The sequence below is a fragment of the Cyphomyrmex costatus genome, unplaced genomic scaffold (assembly GCF_001594065.2).
Source record: "Cyphomyrmex costatus isolate MS0001 unplaced genomic scaffold, Ccosl1.0 scaffold164, whole genome shotgun sequence".
NCBI classification, from domain to species: Eukaryota; Metazoa; Arthropoda; class Insecta; order Hymenoptera; family Formicidae; genus Cyphomyrmex; species Cyphomyrmex costatus.
Window position 1 is genome coordinate 831,131 of NW_017275653.1, and position 18,533 is coordinate 849,663.

Below are 18,533 nucleotides of genomic sequence, written 5' to 3' on the forward strand. Positions count from 1 at the left end.
GTTACCCAAAAAATGTAACTCGTTACCGTTACAGTTACCAAAAAAAGAAAGTAACGCAGTTACCAGTAAAGTTACCAAAAAAGTAACTTGTAACTGTAACTTCGTTACAAGTAACGAGTTACTTCCATTCCCTGCATATAAAGAATTTTACAATAAAGTTTCTATCATTTATTCTAAAAATTTCTATTTTATTGAAAAAAAATTCTGTTGGAAAAATATTCAGTCATTTAAATATTCACGTATAAATATACATTTACTTCATTACTTCTATTGATTTTCAGAACTGTAAATGTTTGTTGAAATTGATAATTTTTAAAGAAATTTAAGATTATTTTTGAAATAAATATATCTGGTTTTTACTTGATTATTTTGTTTGTAATCATTAATATCGATCTAATTTTAAAAAATAACATTTAATATATATATAGATATTTAATTAGTATTACTCGAAGAATATTTCTTATGTATGATATAAAAGTTTTCTTTTTTTACATTTCATGTTAAATACTAATAACTCTTTAATTCGATAACTAACATGTCTACAACTCATTCTTATTTTCCGCTGTCACTTCGCATCTTTTTAAGACAATTCCTATAAATAAAAAGAAGTAATATATATAATATGAAATTGCATCTAAACATTCATTCAACAAGATTCACACTAACAATATGTTTAACAAGATTATTCTACATTTCACATTAAAATTTAGCATGGGATAATGTAAATAACATTGTACAATTTATGATCTAATTAACGAGAACAGATAGTATAGTGAATTCTCTATCTTTCCGAAGAGACAATTATTTCTCTTTATGTTGAAATTTTTTACATATATTCCTCGGACATATGTTGAAACATTTTCGGTATAATATTCTTTTAATAATAACTTACATGTTGTATAATGCTTATAAGATATGTAGATGTAAAATAATCATTTACGAATACTACTCTTAAAGATTAAAAAAAAAGTAAACTTTAATTCAAACACACGAATTTTTATCTTTTTTTTTAATTATTTATTGAACAAAAGATTAATTTAATTATTTTAATCTTATCTAAGATTTAATACGTGATTTATATGTAAAATTCGAGATATAATTTCCCAATCACGATTGGGATGAAGCATATTTGAAAATTCATAAAAATGTGAAAATACTTCTTCTGTATACATCATTGAATATTTTTCTCTTGATTAAGCTTTTCGGCAAGAATTTATCAATTAACACATGTGAGACGAAAAACGAACTAGAGAAAAGAGTGAATTTAAAATGTAATTATGCAACTTTGCTGCTATTTTAATAAAAAACTTAACTTGGCTCAAATGTGTGAAAATTGAATAAATAACTTTGTGGACACTCAATGTATACGGAAATCGAGCCTTATTTTTACAATAGGCCTTGCAATATTTACAAATGTTGCAAACTAACGGTCGAGGCGAAATACTTATTTTGTTATTCTATATTGGAGATATGTATTATATACTTTCTTGAATAATCAATGAAAAATGTCTATGCGACATAAAATACTGTAAATATATGTTAACTAATAAGTTAACATTAGGAAAATTAACTAGATGTTATTAAATTTGGCTATAAAATGTATAATTTATTAAAATATTAATTTTAATTGATAAAGTATCATTCTCTCTTTTTGTATTTGTTCGATTTTTATAAATTATATTGATAATACATGAATACCTTGCAAAATTCTTTCATCGAAAGAGTCTGAAATAAAAAGTCACAATTTATGTATTAAAAAAATAATTTAATTATGATTTATAAATAACAAAAAGCTTCTTTAGGAAGTTTGTGACTTCCAGGATTTAATACTACATTTCAACAGTATTAATTAACATAATAATGAATAAATAATATATATATTGAACGATATATATTTATCTAATAAAAAACGCGGCATTCAACTTACTAATATCTTGCAATTATACAATGTTCAATTCATATATGAAGCAAATTATATAAATATTTAATTAAAATAAAGATATTGCAAAATTTGCAGATATACAAATATACGATATATTCATTCTTAACATCTTTCTGTGTAAATTAAAAAATATTTAAAATATTACTGAAAAGAATAAATTGTTTTTATGTACCGGTTACAAAAAACTAGACCGAAAAGAAATCATTATATTTGAAGAAATTGAAAACAAAATGAATAAATTGAATGTCATACTGTGTCTCTATAAGTACTAATACATATATATTAACTATTGCAATCTGCCTCGAATTTGCCCCTAATTTATTGGACTAGTTTATACAAGGCACTAAATGCATCTGATATATATCAACATTTACACATACAAAAAATCATGTTATACTATCTCCAAATACACTGAATGTCCAAAAGCAATTGAGATGCGTTTTGTGAATGTATTTATAAGTACAATACTATTATATAGGTGCTGGAGAATCGTACAACAATCGAAAAGAGGGCAATTTATTCAAGAATAAAAAATAAATGTAAATTAATATGTAAAGTAAATTTTTTTCATATAAATCGCAATTTTTCCTGAAAACAAATTGTATCTCTAAAGATAAATTTTAATCGGTAATTTGAATCATCTTTTAAAATATTTTTCTTAGACAAGTTTGATATTAGTTTTTTTACTTCTTTTTCACTGGAAAAATATCACCCCTCTGACGAATGTTGCTAAAATTTTCATTGCACACTATATAGTATTGGAAAATATACATCAGACTCTTTCCATTATTCATAAAGACATCCTTTCAATAATCACCTTAATATCTCTAGCTTAATACGTCTATCATGTATATGTGTACATATATAATAAATTATTTCATTTAGTTTAATATACAAAAATGATTTGAGCATAAATGGTTAAATTTTAGACTTATATTCCATTTAAAAAAAAGAAGATTATATATATTACCACAAATTTGAAAACACTGTCCTAGAGTTTAAAAAAAAACGTTTTGTAAATTTATATAGCATGCACGTTGTTTGATATTATATATTAACACTGTAAGCCAATAAACAAATTATCAGTCTGTTCAAATATTTAAAAATAAGATATTTATTAATATTCATTAACGTCAAGAATTTTTAACGATTTTAGTTGTCTTCAAGACTATTTAAGATAGTCACTATTGTGAAACTTCACTTTCAGCAATCCTAAAGATGAGTGGAATATGTTTCTAAAGTTTGACCATCCATTTCAAAATCACTATGTGTATATATACTAAAGTAAAATATCTATGTATAATATTATATACATATATTTCAAAAATTAGAATTGCACCCAACTGGCATTAGCTACTGTGGGTGCAGGTGCAGGTGCAGGTGCTGATGCCGATGCTGATTGAGAAGCACTAGCAAATTCGCCCCACTCTGAACTGGTAACATCTTGATTTTGATTTTGTAACGGCTTGTGCGCTGGTGAAGAAGTAGGAGTTTTTGCTGGTGGTGGAGCAATCTTGACACCACCTGGAGGAGGCGGTAAACCTACAGCTGGATTGGTACGTTGTCTGGATTTGGAAGTTACTTCGCTGCCATCCTTTTTCTAAGTAACAAATATGTACAAAAATTATTTTAAAACTGAGCCAAGCATATATTCAGCACAACAATTTTATTGAAATCCTTAATGTCCTTAATTTAAAAAGTCTGATTTTTCATGTTGATTTATATCACACATCCTGTTCTAAAAAGATTAAAAAGGATATTAATAGAAAATCAGAACTAGAGTATTTTTCTAAAAAATTATTCAAAGATGGAAGAGATATAATTATTGACATACAAATTGTAGTATTTTCTTCTATTATATCTTCTCTTTTAATTAGTTTAGGACAATATTTTCGTAATTTTAATTTAAAGAAACATCAACATTTTTAATTGTAACAGCAAATTTGATAAAATTCTCAACATATAAAACATATGTCATAAAAACATTCTTACGGTAATCTTCATGTTAATCTTGATAGTTTCGCCTTCCTTAAATCTGAGATCCAATTCCTGTTTCGGCTTTTCCTTCTCCTTCTCAATTTGCTCCCGATTCTTTAACCATTTAAAATGATCCTGAAGAGCAACATTTAGATCAAAACTATCAGACCTGTCTAAGAAGCCGACACCTATAAACGCTGACCGTCCATTGTCGTCTTGGATCCTCAGGACAAAGTATCTAGATGAATCAGTGACTGGTTCTACCGCTATCCCAGGATATTGCTCAATAGGACACTTAGCAAACAGTTCACCCGTGATCTTATCTTCCAGCTTTATTGTAATGCTGTCGCCTTGTGACACCAATCGCATGCGTCCAGTCCAGGAGGGTTCCTGTAGGTTCCAGTCAGCTGCCCTGTGACAGATTGTAAATTTTGAGATCATCGCACCAATTCCGGAAACATGGAAACATCATTGATTTGCTTCCAGATAGCATATGATATTTTGAGGATAGAGTATGAGAATATTCTGAAAATGTCACAAGATTATACTCAGAATGTTCCAACTTCCATTCATTTCTTGCTTGAGAGCAATAATAAAAATATCCTCAAAATATTCTCAGAATATCATGCGCTATCTGAGCTTTACACTAGCTTTATTTTATTCGTGCAACTCGAATATCATCTTTACGTGAAACTACGGATCCGTCACTGATAACATATTGAACAGTCCAGTGAAACGTCACGTTGAAAGAGGCGTCTCGCGCTTACCGATAACCCCTGTTGGTCGACCTTGGTGGAATTTTGAAGACGAACACTTCGGATTTCACCAGAAGGACGCTCTCGTACGTCTCCATCGCGCTTGCCGATGACGATCTTTACAGGAAACGATCGCAAAAACAATCACGAGAAATGCCCTCCTCGCAAAACTACTGTTCGAAGGTTCGCTTACACACACTCTCCTGACAAATGTCCGCTACGATCAGTCGTGATTTGATAACTCTATCTCGAGTCACGCCTCCTGTCTCCCTTCTTATTTCTCCCTGCCCCACTCTTCCGCCCACGAGTTGTCCATAGATTAATCACGTAAATAGACTGACCGATTAATTTTTTTACGCGTAGCCAAAGGAAGCATGACTCATCGACAGGAACGTGATTACTGGGGAAATGATTAACAATTGCCTTATCAGCGTTCAATGTCGATTCCAGTGTCGACTGCTTCCGACAATTATCGGTCACGGTCAGCGAGTCAGTTAACAATGGAGAAAAAGGGAGAAAAACAAAATAGAAAAAGAAAAATATAAAAAATATTATTTAATGTTATACTAGAAAATAACTAAATAAGAAAATATCTAATAAGAAAATAAATATTAACAATTAATAAAGAGGAATAATTTATAGATAATTATTATTTATTAAATGTCACTGATTGAATCTTCAGGTAAAAACCAATATTTACATTCAATCATTCGACGAATAAGTTATTATAAATTACTTGATTTATCAATTTGAGCACAATCATTAGCTACGTTCAATAGATAAAATAAAACTAATTGGTTAGCGCTCAATGATTCTTTAATATGATTGGCTGCGTCAACAGAAAAAATAGCTTTGCACCACAGTTGTAAATGGTTGTAATTGTACGATTGTTTAACCAATCACAGTCAAATACGAAAAATGTTTGACTGTGATTAGTCAATTCTTACAACTACAGCCACTTACCGGCCTATGAATACCGGCCTAGAAGTTTATGCGATTGTAGAATAGGTTTAAGGGAAAAACCAATTATATCAAAGAATTTTACAACGGTTGTAAAGTTTCTTTCTCTGCCGAGCTTCGTTCAAAAATACTATCCGAATATGGTCACCGAATATTATTTTATCTTTATTGTTTACTGAATATTAAACAAAGACAAATGTGACACAATAACTAATAAGCTTAAAGCCGGAATCAGACTACGCATTTGAAGATTGAGATTGAAGATTGAAAATTAAAATTTGACCAATGAGGATAAAGGAATTTTAGCTCCTATTATTTTGATTGGTTGCTGCTTCCGCTGCTTGACGCCTGACGGTTGCATGTGAATGCACTTTTATGCATTATGCAAAATTTGTACTGCGTCCTTTATCACATTGTTTACTTTCAATAGGCGATTTTTGGCGTGCCTTTGGTATAGCAACCAAAAACAACCGTGGTTGAGGCTATCTTTGTTTTCTGATCCCTGAAAACGAAGATAACCTTAATCGCTGTTAAGGCCGCAGCACACACTTTTGCATAACACATAAAGCATATACATAAGGAATTTGATTGGCCCATTTTCTTATGCATGAGTCAATGGACCAATCAAATTCTTTATGTATATGGTTTATGCGTTATGCAAAAGTCTGTGCTGCGGCCTTTACTTTTGGTTGCTATACTAGAAGCACGCCAAAAATCGCCTAATGTAAACGGCCTTACAATACCTACATGTTCATTGGTTACCGTATTGCATTTTGCCGCGCGGCAAATTCATGTGTATACTTGGCCACTCAAATACACCCGCGATTAAAAGAGCTACTAGTTTAAAACATTTATATTTCGTATGAAGAGTTTTTAATTACAATTGAAAAGATTTGTGAGTCATTTAGTTAATTATAAATAATTAATCATTTTTACGCTATGTATATTTGTACACACATATATATTTGTAATATTTGTACATATATATCGTGAGTGTAGCCACATAGACAAAATCACCTCATTCCATCCTTATTATTTACCGAATGTTAAACAAGGATGACATGATAACCCGGAGAGCACTCAGGTGGAAATGGAAATTTGATGTGTTTGTGGTGTTTGTGTTGCGCAGTAGAATGTGGCAAAGGTTATGTATCCTTAGAGATTAGAGAATAGAGATTCTCAATTAGATATTCTACCATATGTTATTTCTCGTAAAAAGTAAACGCTCAGTTTGTTAAGATTGAATAACGATATGCCTGAGAACATAAAGAAAACCGGACCTTTAATAGGTGCTATTGATGAAGGAACGAGTAGCGCTAGATTTTTGGTAAGTCACAATCATTCTTAACATAAAGAGATGTTCATTCAAAAAAATTTTTTTGTGCTTAGGTGTTTGACGTGTTACGCAGGAAGGTAGTGGCTTTGCATCAGGTTGAAATCAAACAAAAATACCCTCAAGAAGGATGGGTGGAGCAAGATCCAAAAGAAATATTACAAGCTGTTATAGTGTGTATAGAAGAGACAGTAAAAAAGATGAAAAACCTTGGCCTATCAGTCTCTGATATCAAAGCTGTTGGGATTACTAATCAAAGGGAGACAACATTGGTGTGGGATAAAGAGACTGGCGAGCCTTTGCACAATGCAATTGGTAAAATCAATATTGGATTGAGAAAAAAAGTTATTTCACATATGTATATGTAAAAGGTCTTTTTTATTTTACAATATTTTTATTAAAAATGAACGAAATTTAATTAAAAAGAAAAAAGATTTTAAAGCTTAAAATTTCTACTTTCAAAAGGTTACTATATTTTTTAAGTTGCTGTGAATTTGATAATTTTTACATATACAAAACTATGAACTAAAAATGATGAAAATTTTTCTTTTTATTTTGTGAGTGTTTCATGTGTTTAAAAAAATTGCGAAAAATTTTCAACTACCTATTATGAAAGCTTGAAACTTTACCTATACATATAATCGGTTTTTTTTATATTTCTATAATTTTATATATATATATATATATACACACGTAAATGGACTTTTTTACCAATCCAATATACAGTACTATATAAAACCTTTTATTTTATGCGCTACAATAACATATTCTTTGCTAAATCGATATATTATATCTAATGGTTTAATATAGCTTGCTAAAAGATTTAATGTAGATTTTAATATAGAAAATTCAGTACTTTATATAGAGTTAAAATTTACTAACTCTCTTTGCAGTATGGCATGATATGAGAACAACTACAACTCTAGAAGACGTATTAGATAATATCCCTAACAAGACAAGAAATAAGAATTACTTGAAACCACTATGTGGCTTACCGATGTCACCCTATTTTAGCGCACTCAAGTTACGCTGGTTGATAGATAATATTTCATGTGTGAAACAAGCAATAGATGCACAGAAATGTGCTTTTGGAACAGTTGATACATGGCTCATTTGGGTAAATAAACTTATTAAAATGCATTCATAAAAAGCAAAGGTAGAAAAATTTTATATCATTATTGAATGTTTCTTATATTCAGAATCTTACAAAGGGACAGTTGCACGTTACGGATGTATCAAATGCATCTCGCACAATGTTGATGAATATTGATACACTGAAATGGGATCCTTTATTATGTCGTTTCTTTGGCATTCCACAACACATTCTTCCCGAAATACGATCCAGTGCAGAGATTTATGGTTCTATTTCAAACCTTGAAATTCTCAGAGGCATACCCATAGCAGGTGTAAGTATATACATCTAGGATATTTTTTGTGTATTATTCATTTAAATAAGATTATGTAATTTTTTTTATTGAACTTTTCTCTCTTTTGGTAGAAATAGACTTTTCTAGACAAGAATTCTTTTATGTCGCTAATATAGTAATTTACAGTTGTAATTATTATTTTCACTATCATTTTTTTAATGAAATTGTATTGTATTATCAAAGTGTTATAGAGCATTTTATGATAAATTTATTAAGATTGTACAATGTTTAGAATTTGAGAGAAAATAAAAAAAGCAAATTGTACATATAGAATTTTTCATTTCCTTCAGTGTGTTGGAGATCAGCAAGGAGCTCTCCTTGGTCAGTTATGTTTGAAACCTGGTCAAGCAAAAGCTACATATGGGACAGGATGTTTTTTGCTTTACAATACAGGAAATACAGTATGTATAACAGATCAGATATGTAATGCAAAAAATAAAATTAAAAATACAAATTTCGCTAAAATATAAAATTATTTGTATACTGTAAAACATATAGTTTTTTTTATCAAAAACAAGGTTTAGAATATAATTAAAGATACAAGAATGTTCTTTTGTAGAAAGTTGATTCAACACAAGGATTGATAACTACGGTTGCTTATAAAATTGCACGATCCCCACCTGTTTATGCATTAGAGGGATCCGTTGCTGTTGCTGGAGCCGCTTTATCTTGGCTGCGAGATAATATACAACTTATCAGTAATATCACACAAACGCAAGATATGGCAGAGCGTGTAAGATGTTCTGGCGACGTGTATTTTGTACCGGCCTTTTCGGGACTGTATGCACCCTATTGGCAACAAGATGCGCGCGGGTATTATACTTTTTTATTTTTCTTTCTACCAATGTGTAAAATTGTCAAGACTTCTTTTTAATCGAACATCGTCATATTATTTGCACAATTTAATAGAGTGATCTGTGGTATTACTGAGGATACGCAACAATATCATATTATACGAGCAGCATTAGAAGCAGTTTGCTTTCAAACGAGAGACATATTAGAAGCAATGGAAAAAGATTCTGGTACAAATCTCACAACTTTGCAAGTTGATGGTGGTATGACTGTGAACGATTTGTTAATGCAATTACAAGCAGATTTAACTGGAATAACTGTTGGTAAGTAAACAACATGTCATAATATTATACAAAATCTCTTTTAACTTTATAATTAAATAATTTTTTAACTAATTATATATGTATATATATTGTAAATAGTGAGACCAAACATGGTTGAAACGACAGCATTAGGTGCCGCTATTCTAGCTGGCATTGGTGCAGGTTTAATTGATATAAATGAAGTGGATGCATCTCAAGTAACCAAATTTTCAGCTCAGATTAGTGAAAATGGTAAATATATATTTCATTATATATGTCACACAGTAATATAATATAAAGTTAAAAAGAATAAAAAAAACTAAATAATAATATATAAACTTTTTGTTTTTATTTTAGAGAGAGATCTTCGATATTCTAAGTGGAAAATGGCTGTTGAAAGATCTATGAAGTGGGATTGTTCTACAACTCCAATAAATAATTAAAATCGTATGTGTAGATATAGTTTTATACCGGATAAAATGGATATTTATGTTATAATGTATATACGATATATTGTATATTATAAAATTATAAAAGTTCTGATATATTTTATACTTACAGCATTTAATAAAATATATTTCGTTTCCCGCTTTATCTCTTCCGCGTTTATTTTCTGTTTTCTACTTTTATGCATTCTTCATAATAAGATGAGTGTCATAAATAAAGTTCAAAAATATATATGCATATACTTTGTTACTTTGATAAAACATATTAACGAGATACATTGAGAATAGTAATTTTTTTAAGTTTTATTCTGTGCATAAAATAGTAATAGAACATTAACATTTTTTTTAATTTATCTTGCTAGTAGATGCAAAGAAGAATTTAATAATTTAATATAGAAACATTAAGCTTATGTGTTCTTATTAAATAATATAGTTTATGTAGTGCTAGCTATAAAATGTGAGAAATAAAATAGTATTTTATATATTAAAAGAATCAAGTTGACTTTGACTTTACTGGTTTATTTGGATTTATTTGACCCAAAATATAATTTATTTTCTTACTATTATTTTCTTTAAAAACTTTCTATTGATAGTATTTGATGACTGTTAATCTAAGATCTTGCTTTTGGGAATTTTTTTTGGATCTTAATTATATGAATCCAAATGATATAATAAGAAGTACTAGGACGTACAGTAAATTTAAACAGATCAAAAAGGTTAAATTCCAAAAATAATAATCTTGAGAAAAAAATTTTACATTGTAATGTATCTTCTTTAACTGACACTTTTTTAACTCTAAAATATTCTTCTTTAGAATATAATAGGTTTATAGAGAGTTTAGATATATGATATCTACATTGAGAATATAATATTCTGATTTTGATAAATTTATTTTACATAATATATTTATTGTTATCTATTTATATGTCATTTTTACTCATTATTATATAAATAATTCTATATAATACATAAGTATTATCAAAGATTATTATTTTATGTATTATCTGTTATCCTATGTATTATCTTATTCCCGGATAAAAAAAGTTGATAGAGAACGATAGAAAAATCTTATCATTTTAAATACGGAATCTGGTTCGCATATTCATTAATTTGAATCAAATCTTATAGGAATCTTATAGAATTTGATAAAATACGATAGAATTCATAGTCGATCAATCGTGATGTTCGCGAAGTCGACGATAGAAAACAATATAAATTTATATAAAACAATACAAATTGATAGAAATGCTATCGTTCTTAATCGTTCTCTATCAACTTTTTTACCAGGGTTATTATTATTATTGCTGTTATTATTTTAATATTGTATTTAAATATTTAGAGATAATATAAACATAAGTGCATGAAATATTATGACTTGCAGACTACAAATTTGTTATAAATTTTTATTTTAACACAAGTCCTGCCTGTTGATTGATCCAGTAAACGTCCCGAGGACAAGCGGAATGGATCAATGTTGCGCATGCTGGCGCATGTGAGATGACGGCACGTGAGATGCTGCGTTGTATCATCTCCGCGCTCTGTCCTCTCGTCCTTTCCTCCTTATCGTCGCGCTTGTCGTCAATCAGTTAAATAGTAAAACGCAAAATGAAAGACCACGACGGAACGCCCCATCAGAAAAAGCCTACGAAACTCCGAAATCTCGCAGACAAAACAGAAGCATTTGATTCCTTGCACGTGAGAAATGCTGAGGTATTTTAGAAAACAATTTTTAATATGTATTGTACATTGACATTAATGTATGATTAAGGATGTTAACAGGGATTAACATGGCGCGTTATTTATTATAAGAATCGATTATGAAACTTTTTAACTAGAAATTGTGTGAAAAAGTACATTAAAAATAACATAAAAAATCTTTTTTTATAAAGTGTTATGTCTCTCCAAAAAAATTTAACTTTTCGTTGAAAATTAAAAAAAATAGTAGTCTTTTTTTGTGTATTAATTTTACAGTTTTCTTATGCAGACATAAATGTGTATAAATTTATTTTAATAATTAATATAATAACAATATAATACAAAAAAAGGAATTTATTCTACATAAAAATAGTATGTTAATATTTTATATGTAATTTGTTTCATAATTTTTTAATTACTTTTATATATTTTTTAAATAATATAATAATATTTTGATAGACACTTATAATACATTAAATGCGATGTATATTGTGTGTGTGTGTGTGTGTGTGTGTGTGTGTGTGTGTGTGTGTATACATTAAATGCGATGTATATTGTGTGTGTGTGTGTGTGTGTGTAATTAAAAATTAAATATAAAAATAATGGATGTGTGTGGTATTATTTTTTTTATCCAATTTTCCAAACCGATTTTTTAAATAAAGCTCTTTTCCACATTATTAAAATAACAGATATTATTCTGAAAATCTTTTATTGTGTATTCTCTCTTTCTCTTTTTTTCGTCAATATTTTAATGTATACATAAATACAAAAATAAAGAAGAAATACAGTAAATAAGAAATTAGAATATAAAATAAATTTCTAGAAAATACTTTGTACGGGCCAAGCCTGTCTTGGTAGCATAATGCAGCTACCGACTCATGGTACGGAGCCACGAACGAAAGAGGAAATCTTGCTTCATGCTAATGACTTTTTGGAGCAATATTTTACTTCTATTAGAAGGTACAAAAATTGCTAGTTATATTCATATATATTTCTTGAAATTCTAATAAATCTTAAGCTATTCTTCACGTTTGATTAAAATAGATTAAATAGCGATGCTCATCGCGTACGTTTGGAGAGTGTGCAGAGAGAAGTGATTTCCACTGGTACATATCAGTTAACGGAAACAGAATTGGTTTTCGGCGCAAAGTTAGCTTGGCGAAATGCTGCGAGATGCATTGGTCGCATTCAGTGGTCAAAGCTACAGGTATCTTACCTTCACGAAAAAAGAACAATAGTTTTCATACATTATATATATTATTAATTATGTATAATGTGTATATGAAAAATTGTATCTGTAAATTGAATTGTTAATAAAATGAATGCATTTATAGGTTTTTGATTGCCGTTATGTTACAACTACGAGTGGCATGTTTGAGGCTTTATGTAATCATATCAAGTACAGTACAAATAAAGGAAATATCAGGTGAAGCATTTTTATATATGAGATTTATGTTTTTTTCCAACTTTTCATTATTTAAAGATATGTAAATACTAAATTAGAATAGATTTATTCCTTCTGTGTTTATACTGTTAATAAAATTGTAAAGATTGACGTAGAGATTTAAATTACAAAGAGCTCAAAATTATTTCAAAAATTTGCCAGATGCACTTACGCGTATAATATATATCTGATTATTTATTATGCATAATTTTCAGATCCGCGATAACAATATTTCCGCAGCGCACTGATGGAAAACACGATTACAGAGTATGGAATAATCAACTGCTCAATTATGCAGGATACAAAAATCCTGCAGATGGTACCATTCTTGGTGATCCTGCAAACGTAGAATTCACAGAGGTCAGAATATTATAAAATTTTATGTATATTTATGAATATTTTCTTTTAATTATTTATATTACCAAAATATTTTTATTAATTATTTATATTACCGAAAAATTGCTTAACTTTTTGAAAAAATTCTCTATAAAGAAAGAATGCATACATTTCGAAAATAATTTAATAAATCCACTACTTTCTTTTTAATAGGTTTGCATGAAATTAGGATGGAAAGGTGCACGAACCAGATTTGACATACTACCATTGGTCTTGTCTGCTAATGGACACGATCCAGATTATTTTGACATTCCCAGCGACTTGGTACTCGAAGTACTTCTTAGTCATCCTACGTAAGTTTTCGTTAAATAATGTGAAATTATGTAAAATTGTACATTAATGCAATGAGTTTAAATAATTATATTTAAAGAACACAAAATTATCTCATTAAATTTAAATTATTATGTTATAGTTTAAATTTAACAAGATAATTTTTTGTTCTTTAAATATCATTATTTAAACTCATTGCGTTAATTAAAAAAATTTGCAATGTTGTATATAATAATATTTGTTATATGATAAATATATGTAATAGAGCTGTTATACTTTTGATGATTTCTTCGAGTTTAAGGTGCTTCAAAGCTTCGAAACATCTTAACTTTCGAAGGTTTGAAGTTAAAAAAAACTTTGTTTGAATTTAAATTTTTTCAAAACTTTGAAATTGTCAAAAATAATAGTCCTAATATATATATTTTTTTATGGATAATAGATATGATTGGTTTGAAAAATTGGGCCTTAAGTGGTTTGCTGTTCCGGCCGTATCTGGAATGGTTTTCGATTGCGGAGGTTTAGTATTCACTGCGGCACCTTTCAATGGCTGGTACATGAGCACCGAGATTGGCTCCAGAGATTTATGTGATGCTCAAAGATATAACATGCTCGAGACAATAGCGACAAACATGGGTCTAGACACAAGGACATCTACATCATTGTGGAAGGATAAAGCAATGATAGAAGCTAACGTCGCAGTATTACATAGCTTTCAAATGAAGAACGTGACGATCGTAGATCATCATACCGCTTCAGAATCTTTCATGAAACATTATGAAAATGAGATGCGTCTTCGAAACGGTTGTCCCGCAGATTGGCTATGGATCGTGCCACCAATATCTGGATCCGCTACGCCGGTATTTCATCAGGAAATGGCGCTTTATCATTTGAAACCTTCTTACGATGCCCAAGACCCAGCATGGAAAACTCACATATGGAAGAAAGGACGCGATAAGAAAGCAACATCGAAAAAGCCAAGACGAAAGTTTCATTTCAAACAGATTGCGAGAGCTGTGAAATTTACATCCAAGTTATTCGGACGAGCATTGTCGCGTCGAATAAAAGCGACCGTGCTGTTTGCTACGGAAACTGGCACATCTCAAATGTATGCGGAAAAGTTGGGCGAGTTATTGGGTCATGCTTTTCATTCCCAGGTACTTTCAATGGAAGAATATGACATCAGTAACATAGAGCATGAAGCTTTATTGCTGGTGATAACTTCAACTTTTGGAAACGGTGACCCGCCGGAAAACGGAGAAGTTTTTGCGCAAAATTTGTACGCAATGAAAATGAACGACGCTTATATAAACAGCGAGAATAAAATAAGTTTGGCGACCTCGAAGTCATTTATTAAAGCTAACAGCCAAACGGAAGTAAGTGGATCGAAGAAATTGGATCGTCTAGATTCCTTGCGTGGTTCTACGACGGACTCGCAAACCGAGGATACTTTTGGACCTCTCAGCAATGTTCGATTCGCTGTGTTTGCACTAGGATCGTCTGCGTATCCAAACTTTTGCGCATTTGGCCGCTACGTTGACAACTTGTTAGGCGAGCTGGGCGGAGAGCGATTAGCACGTTTAGCCCAAGGTGACGAGATGTGTGGACAAGAGCAGACCTTTCGGAAATGGGCAGCTGATATCTTCGCAATTGCATGCGAAACATTTTGTTTGGACGACGACGATACATTATTGGAGGTAGCCTTGTCTCTGGGTTCCGAAGCGTTGTCTGCAGCCACAGTTCGTTTTGTAGAAGCCGATCCTCAACCGATGGCCAAAGCATTAAGCAAATGCCATAATAGAAATGTGACGATGTGCAATTTACTTCGAAGGACCAATTTGAGTGGCGATGAGTCCAGTGGAATAACATTGCTTCTGGAACTGGATGACATAGTGGGCATGGATATTTCTTATAAACCCGGGGATCACTTAGGTGTATTTGCGTGCAATCGAGTAGACCTCGTACAGAGAATCTTACAACGTGTGCAGTCTACTTTTGATGCTGATATATCGATCGAGCTGCAAATGCAGAAGCAAGCACATACTCCTAATGGTGGATATTAATTTTCCTTTTTATTTTTCCTCTCTTTCTCTTTTTTTACAAGTAAATAATAATGGAGGCTTTTTTTTCAGGAATTGTAAAAACATGGATACCTCATGACAGATATTTACCAAATTCCTTCAGGATGCTATTAACTCGATTTTTGGATATCACAACACCACCTACGCCAAATCTGTTAAGATATTTCGCCTCGATAGCTACGAACGCAAAAGAACGAGCGCAGCTTGATCTTCTGGCCTCTGTAAATATGTAAATGTATAAATGTAGCTGTTTCTTGAGAAGTAACAGAATTTGGAAATAGTTAATGAAAATTTAAAGTTTTAAGCCAAAAATATTTAAAAAATGAAAAGAAATTTTTAATATATTAATCTTTCTTCATATTACAATTCTTAATTTAATGTTATGAATTTAAAAAATATTTAATTTTGATAATAAAAACTCAAGATTGGAGATTTAAAAAATATTAAAAATCAATCTAAAAATAAAAATATATTTAAAAATTTGTACAAGTTTTCTTAACGCAATTTATTAAATACATACAGCGACATTAAACATAATAATTTGCAAAAAAAAAATACATCGAAATCCATACTTGAAAGTTTCTTTGAATAGGATCCAGCGGCTTACGAGGATTGGAGACATTGGAAGTTTCCTAATTTAGCCGAAGTTTTGGATGAATTTCCATCCGTGACTCCATATGCCCCATTACTACTGCTTCATCTAACACCCTTACAACCAAGATTCTACAGCATCTCATCGTCTCCTCAAGTGCATCGAGGGCAAATACACCTGACAGTTGCAGTGGTGCAATATCAAACGCAAAGTATAAACCTTTCCTTTTTCCAAAGAATTCTATTTATAATTTATTCTGTAATTCTATTTATAATATATATTCAATTTAATAGTAAACTAATACCTTTTGATTATTTAACAAATTTGTTCTAGACGGTTCTGGACCAGTACATTTTGGTGTGTGCTCCAATTATCTGCGGCAATTATCTGAAGGAGAATTGCTGTATGTGTTTGTGCGGAGGTGAGAAATATTAATTTTGTATTAAACATCACTCAATTGAACATAAAGATCTTACGTTGAGTACAATCATTAATGTTTAAGTGCGCCAAACTTTTATATGCCAACGGAAACTGAGGCACCAGTGATATTGGTGGGACCAGGTACTGGAATCGCTCCTTTCCGAGGTTTCTGGCATCATCGATTTGCTCAGATAAAACTTCAGCAAAGTATGGATGTTTTCATTATTAGATATCTTTTTAAAATTTTATATAATTATAAACTTTATAAAAAAAATTCCTTATAGTAGATACTATTAGCATTATGTAAATTTATGATATTTTTGTGTGCAGATCAAAAATTTGGCAAGATTTGGCTTTTCTTTGGTTGCCGTCAAAGAAATTTGGATCTATATAGACAAGAAAAGAAAGAAATGTTGGAGACTGGTGTTTTGGACAAGGTGTTTTTAGCATTGTCTCGAGAACCTGGTCTTAAGAAGGTATTAATATGTATAAATTAAAAATCTCGGAATCCCGTCAATTAAACAAAGAAAAAAAATTAAGAGTCATGGAAGTCAACGCTGAAGTCAATACGCAATTATAAAAAAATAAGATTAATTTATTTGAACAATGTAAATGTTATGTCGACCGTGTCGAACAAATCATTATTTGCTTTTCTCATGGACCACGACACGTGCAAGAAGAATACACTCAAACATACGATATTATATATTTTTTTAACTTTTACAATTATTATTATATTATTATATTCTCTGAAAATGGCTCAAATACGGAACTAAAACATTCGACACAACATTTGTACTATTTAAATAAATCTTATTTTTTTATAATTGCACATTTACTTCAGCATTGACTCCCACAACTGCTTTATTTTTTATTTGTTTAATATATATATTATTTTATAGATTTCTCTTTCTCTCTCTCTATGGTCAGAAAAGAGATTTGTAGAGAGATGTAAATATTACTCATAGAAATGTTACATATATGTATATATAAAAGATGAAATGAAGTTTGAATTTTATATAAATATTAGACGTATGTGCAAGATTTGATCCAATCAGAAGCGTCTCAAATTTACAAGATGGTGGTATATGATCGTGGTCATTTCTATGTTTGCGGGGATTGCACGATGGCGGAAGATGTTTATCAGACCTTAAAACAGATAATACAAACGCATAGCCAAATGACGGACAAAGAAGTTGAAGCATATATGTTATCACTAAGAGTATGTCTTTTGCATATTATTTTCTTGTTGCTTATGATTTATTTATGCAACAGCAAATATATACTGCTGTGCACTTAAATTGATTCGGACTGTATGATTCTTTTAGGATGAAAATCGTTATCATGAAGACATATTCGGTATAACATTACGCACCGCTGAGGTACATAATCGATCGCGCGAGACCGCTAGAATCCGGATGGCCGCCGAACCGTGAAAATATTGAACTGATAAAGAACAGCCCGAATAATTTTCGTTTGAAGGATTGCTATTGCAAATTAATGATTACTGCATATAATATATAGTTCTATATGGGAAATCTGTTTTATTTACAAGTGTTGCTTGACTAATCTTTTGATTTCTAGGACATTTTATCTGCTATTTCATGTGGATCCGCTTATCCCTGGTCTCGTAAGAAATATCACACTGAATACATGTTCGCTGCACGTAGTACATAATACATAAGTATACAGAGCTTATTCTAC

At 30.4% G+C, this 18,533-nt stretch overlaps 3 protein-coding genes across 3 annotated transcripts; 2 read left to right on the top strand and 1 right to left on the bottom strand.

Annotated features, from left to right (window-relative positions):
* Positions 1–3,269: 3,269 nt before the first annotated feature.
* On the bottom strand, positions 3,270–4,885 carry LOC108771729 (NECAP-like protein CG9132). The gene is made up of 3 exons (XM_018537091.1): positions 4,687–4,885; positions 3,935–4,331; positions 3,270–3,542 (listed from the first exon to the last, which is right to left on the bottom strand). The coding sequence occupies exons 1-3, from the start codon at positions 4,770–4,772 to the stop codon at positions 3,270–3,272; spliced, it is 756 nt and encodes a 251-aa protein (XP_018392593.1). The 5' UTR covers positions 4,773–4,885.
* Positions 4,886–6,732: 1,847 nt separating this feature from the next.
* On the top strand, positions 6,733–9,957 carry Gk1 (Glycerol kinase 1). The gene is made up of 9 exons (XM_018537031.1): positions 6,733–6,961; positions 7,024–7,282; positions 7,861–8,084; positions 8,167–8,373; positions 8,685–8,795; positions 8,954–9,207; positions 9,304–9,509; positions 9,609–9,740; positions 9,846–9,957. Exons 1-9 carry the CDS (start codon positions 6,887–6,889, stop codon positions 9,929–9,931), a joined length of 1,554 nt encoding a protein of 517 aa, XP_018392533.1. The 5' UTR covers positions 6,733–6,886; the 3' UTR covers positions 9,932–9,957.
* Positions 9,958–11,525: 1,568 nt separating this feature from the next.
* Nos (Nitric oxide synthase) lies at positions 11,526–18,508 on the top strand. The gene is made up of 14 exons (XM_018537132.1): positions 11,526–11,644; positions 12,453–12,589; positions 12,674–12,836; positions 12,964–13,055; positions 13,289–13,433; positions 13,623–13,762; positions 14,179–15,788; positions 15,869–16,038; positions 16,410–16,620; positions 16,743–16,830; positions 16,912–17,036; positions 17,160–17,305; positions 17,860–18,051; positions 18,158–18,508. The coding sequence occupies exons 1-14, from the start codon at positions 11,540–11,542 to the stop codon at positions 18,263–18,265; spliced, it is 3,432 nt and encodes a 1,143-aa protein (XP_018392634.1). The 5' UTR covers positions 11,526–11,539; the 3' UTR covers positions 18,266–18,508.
* Positions 18,509–18,533: the final 25 nt, after the last annotated feature.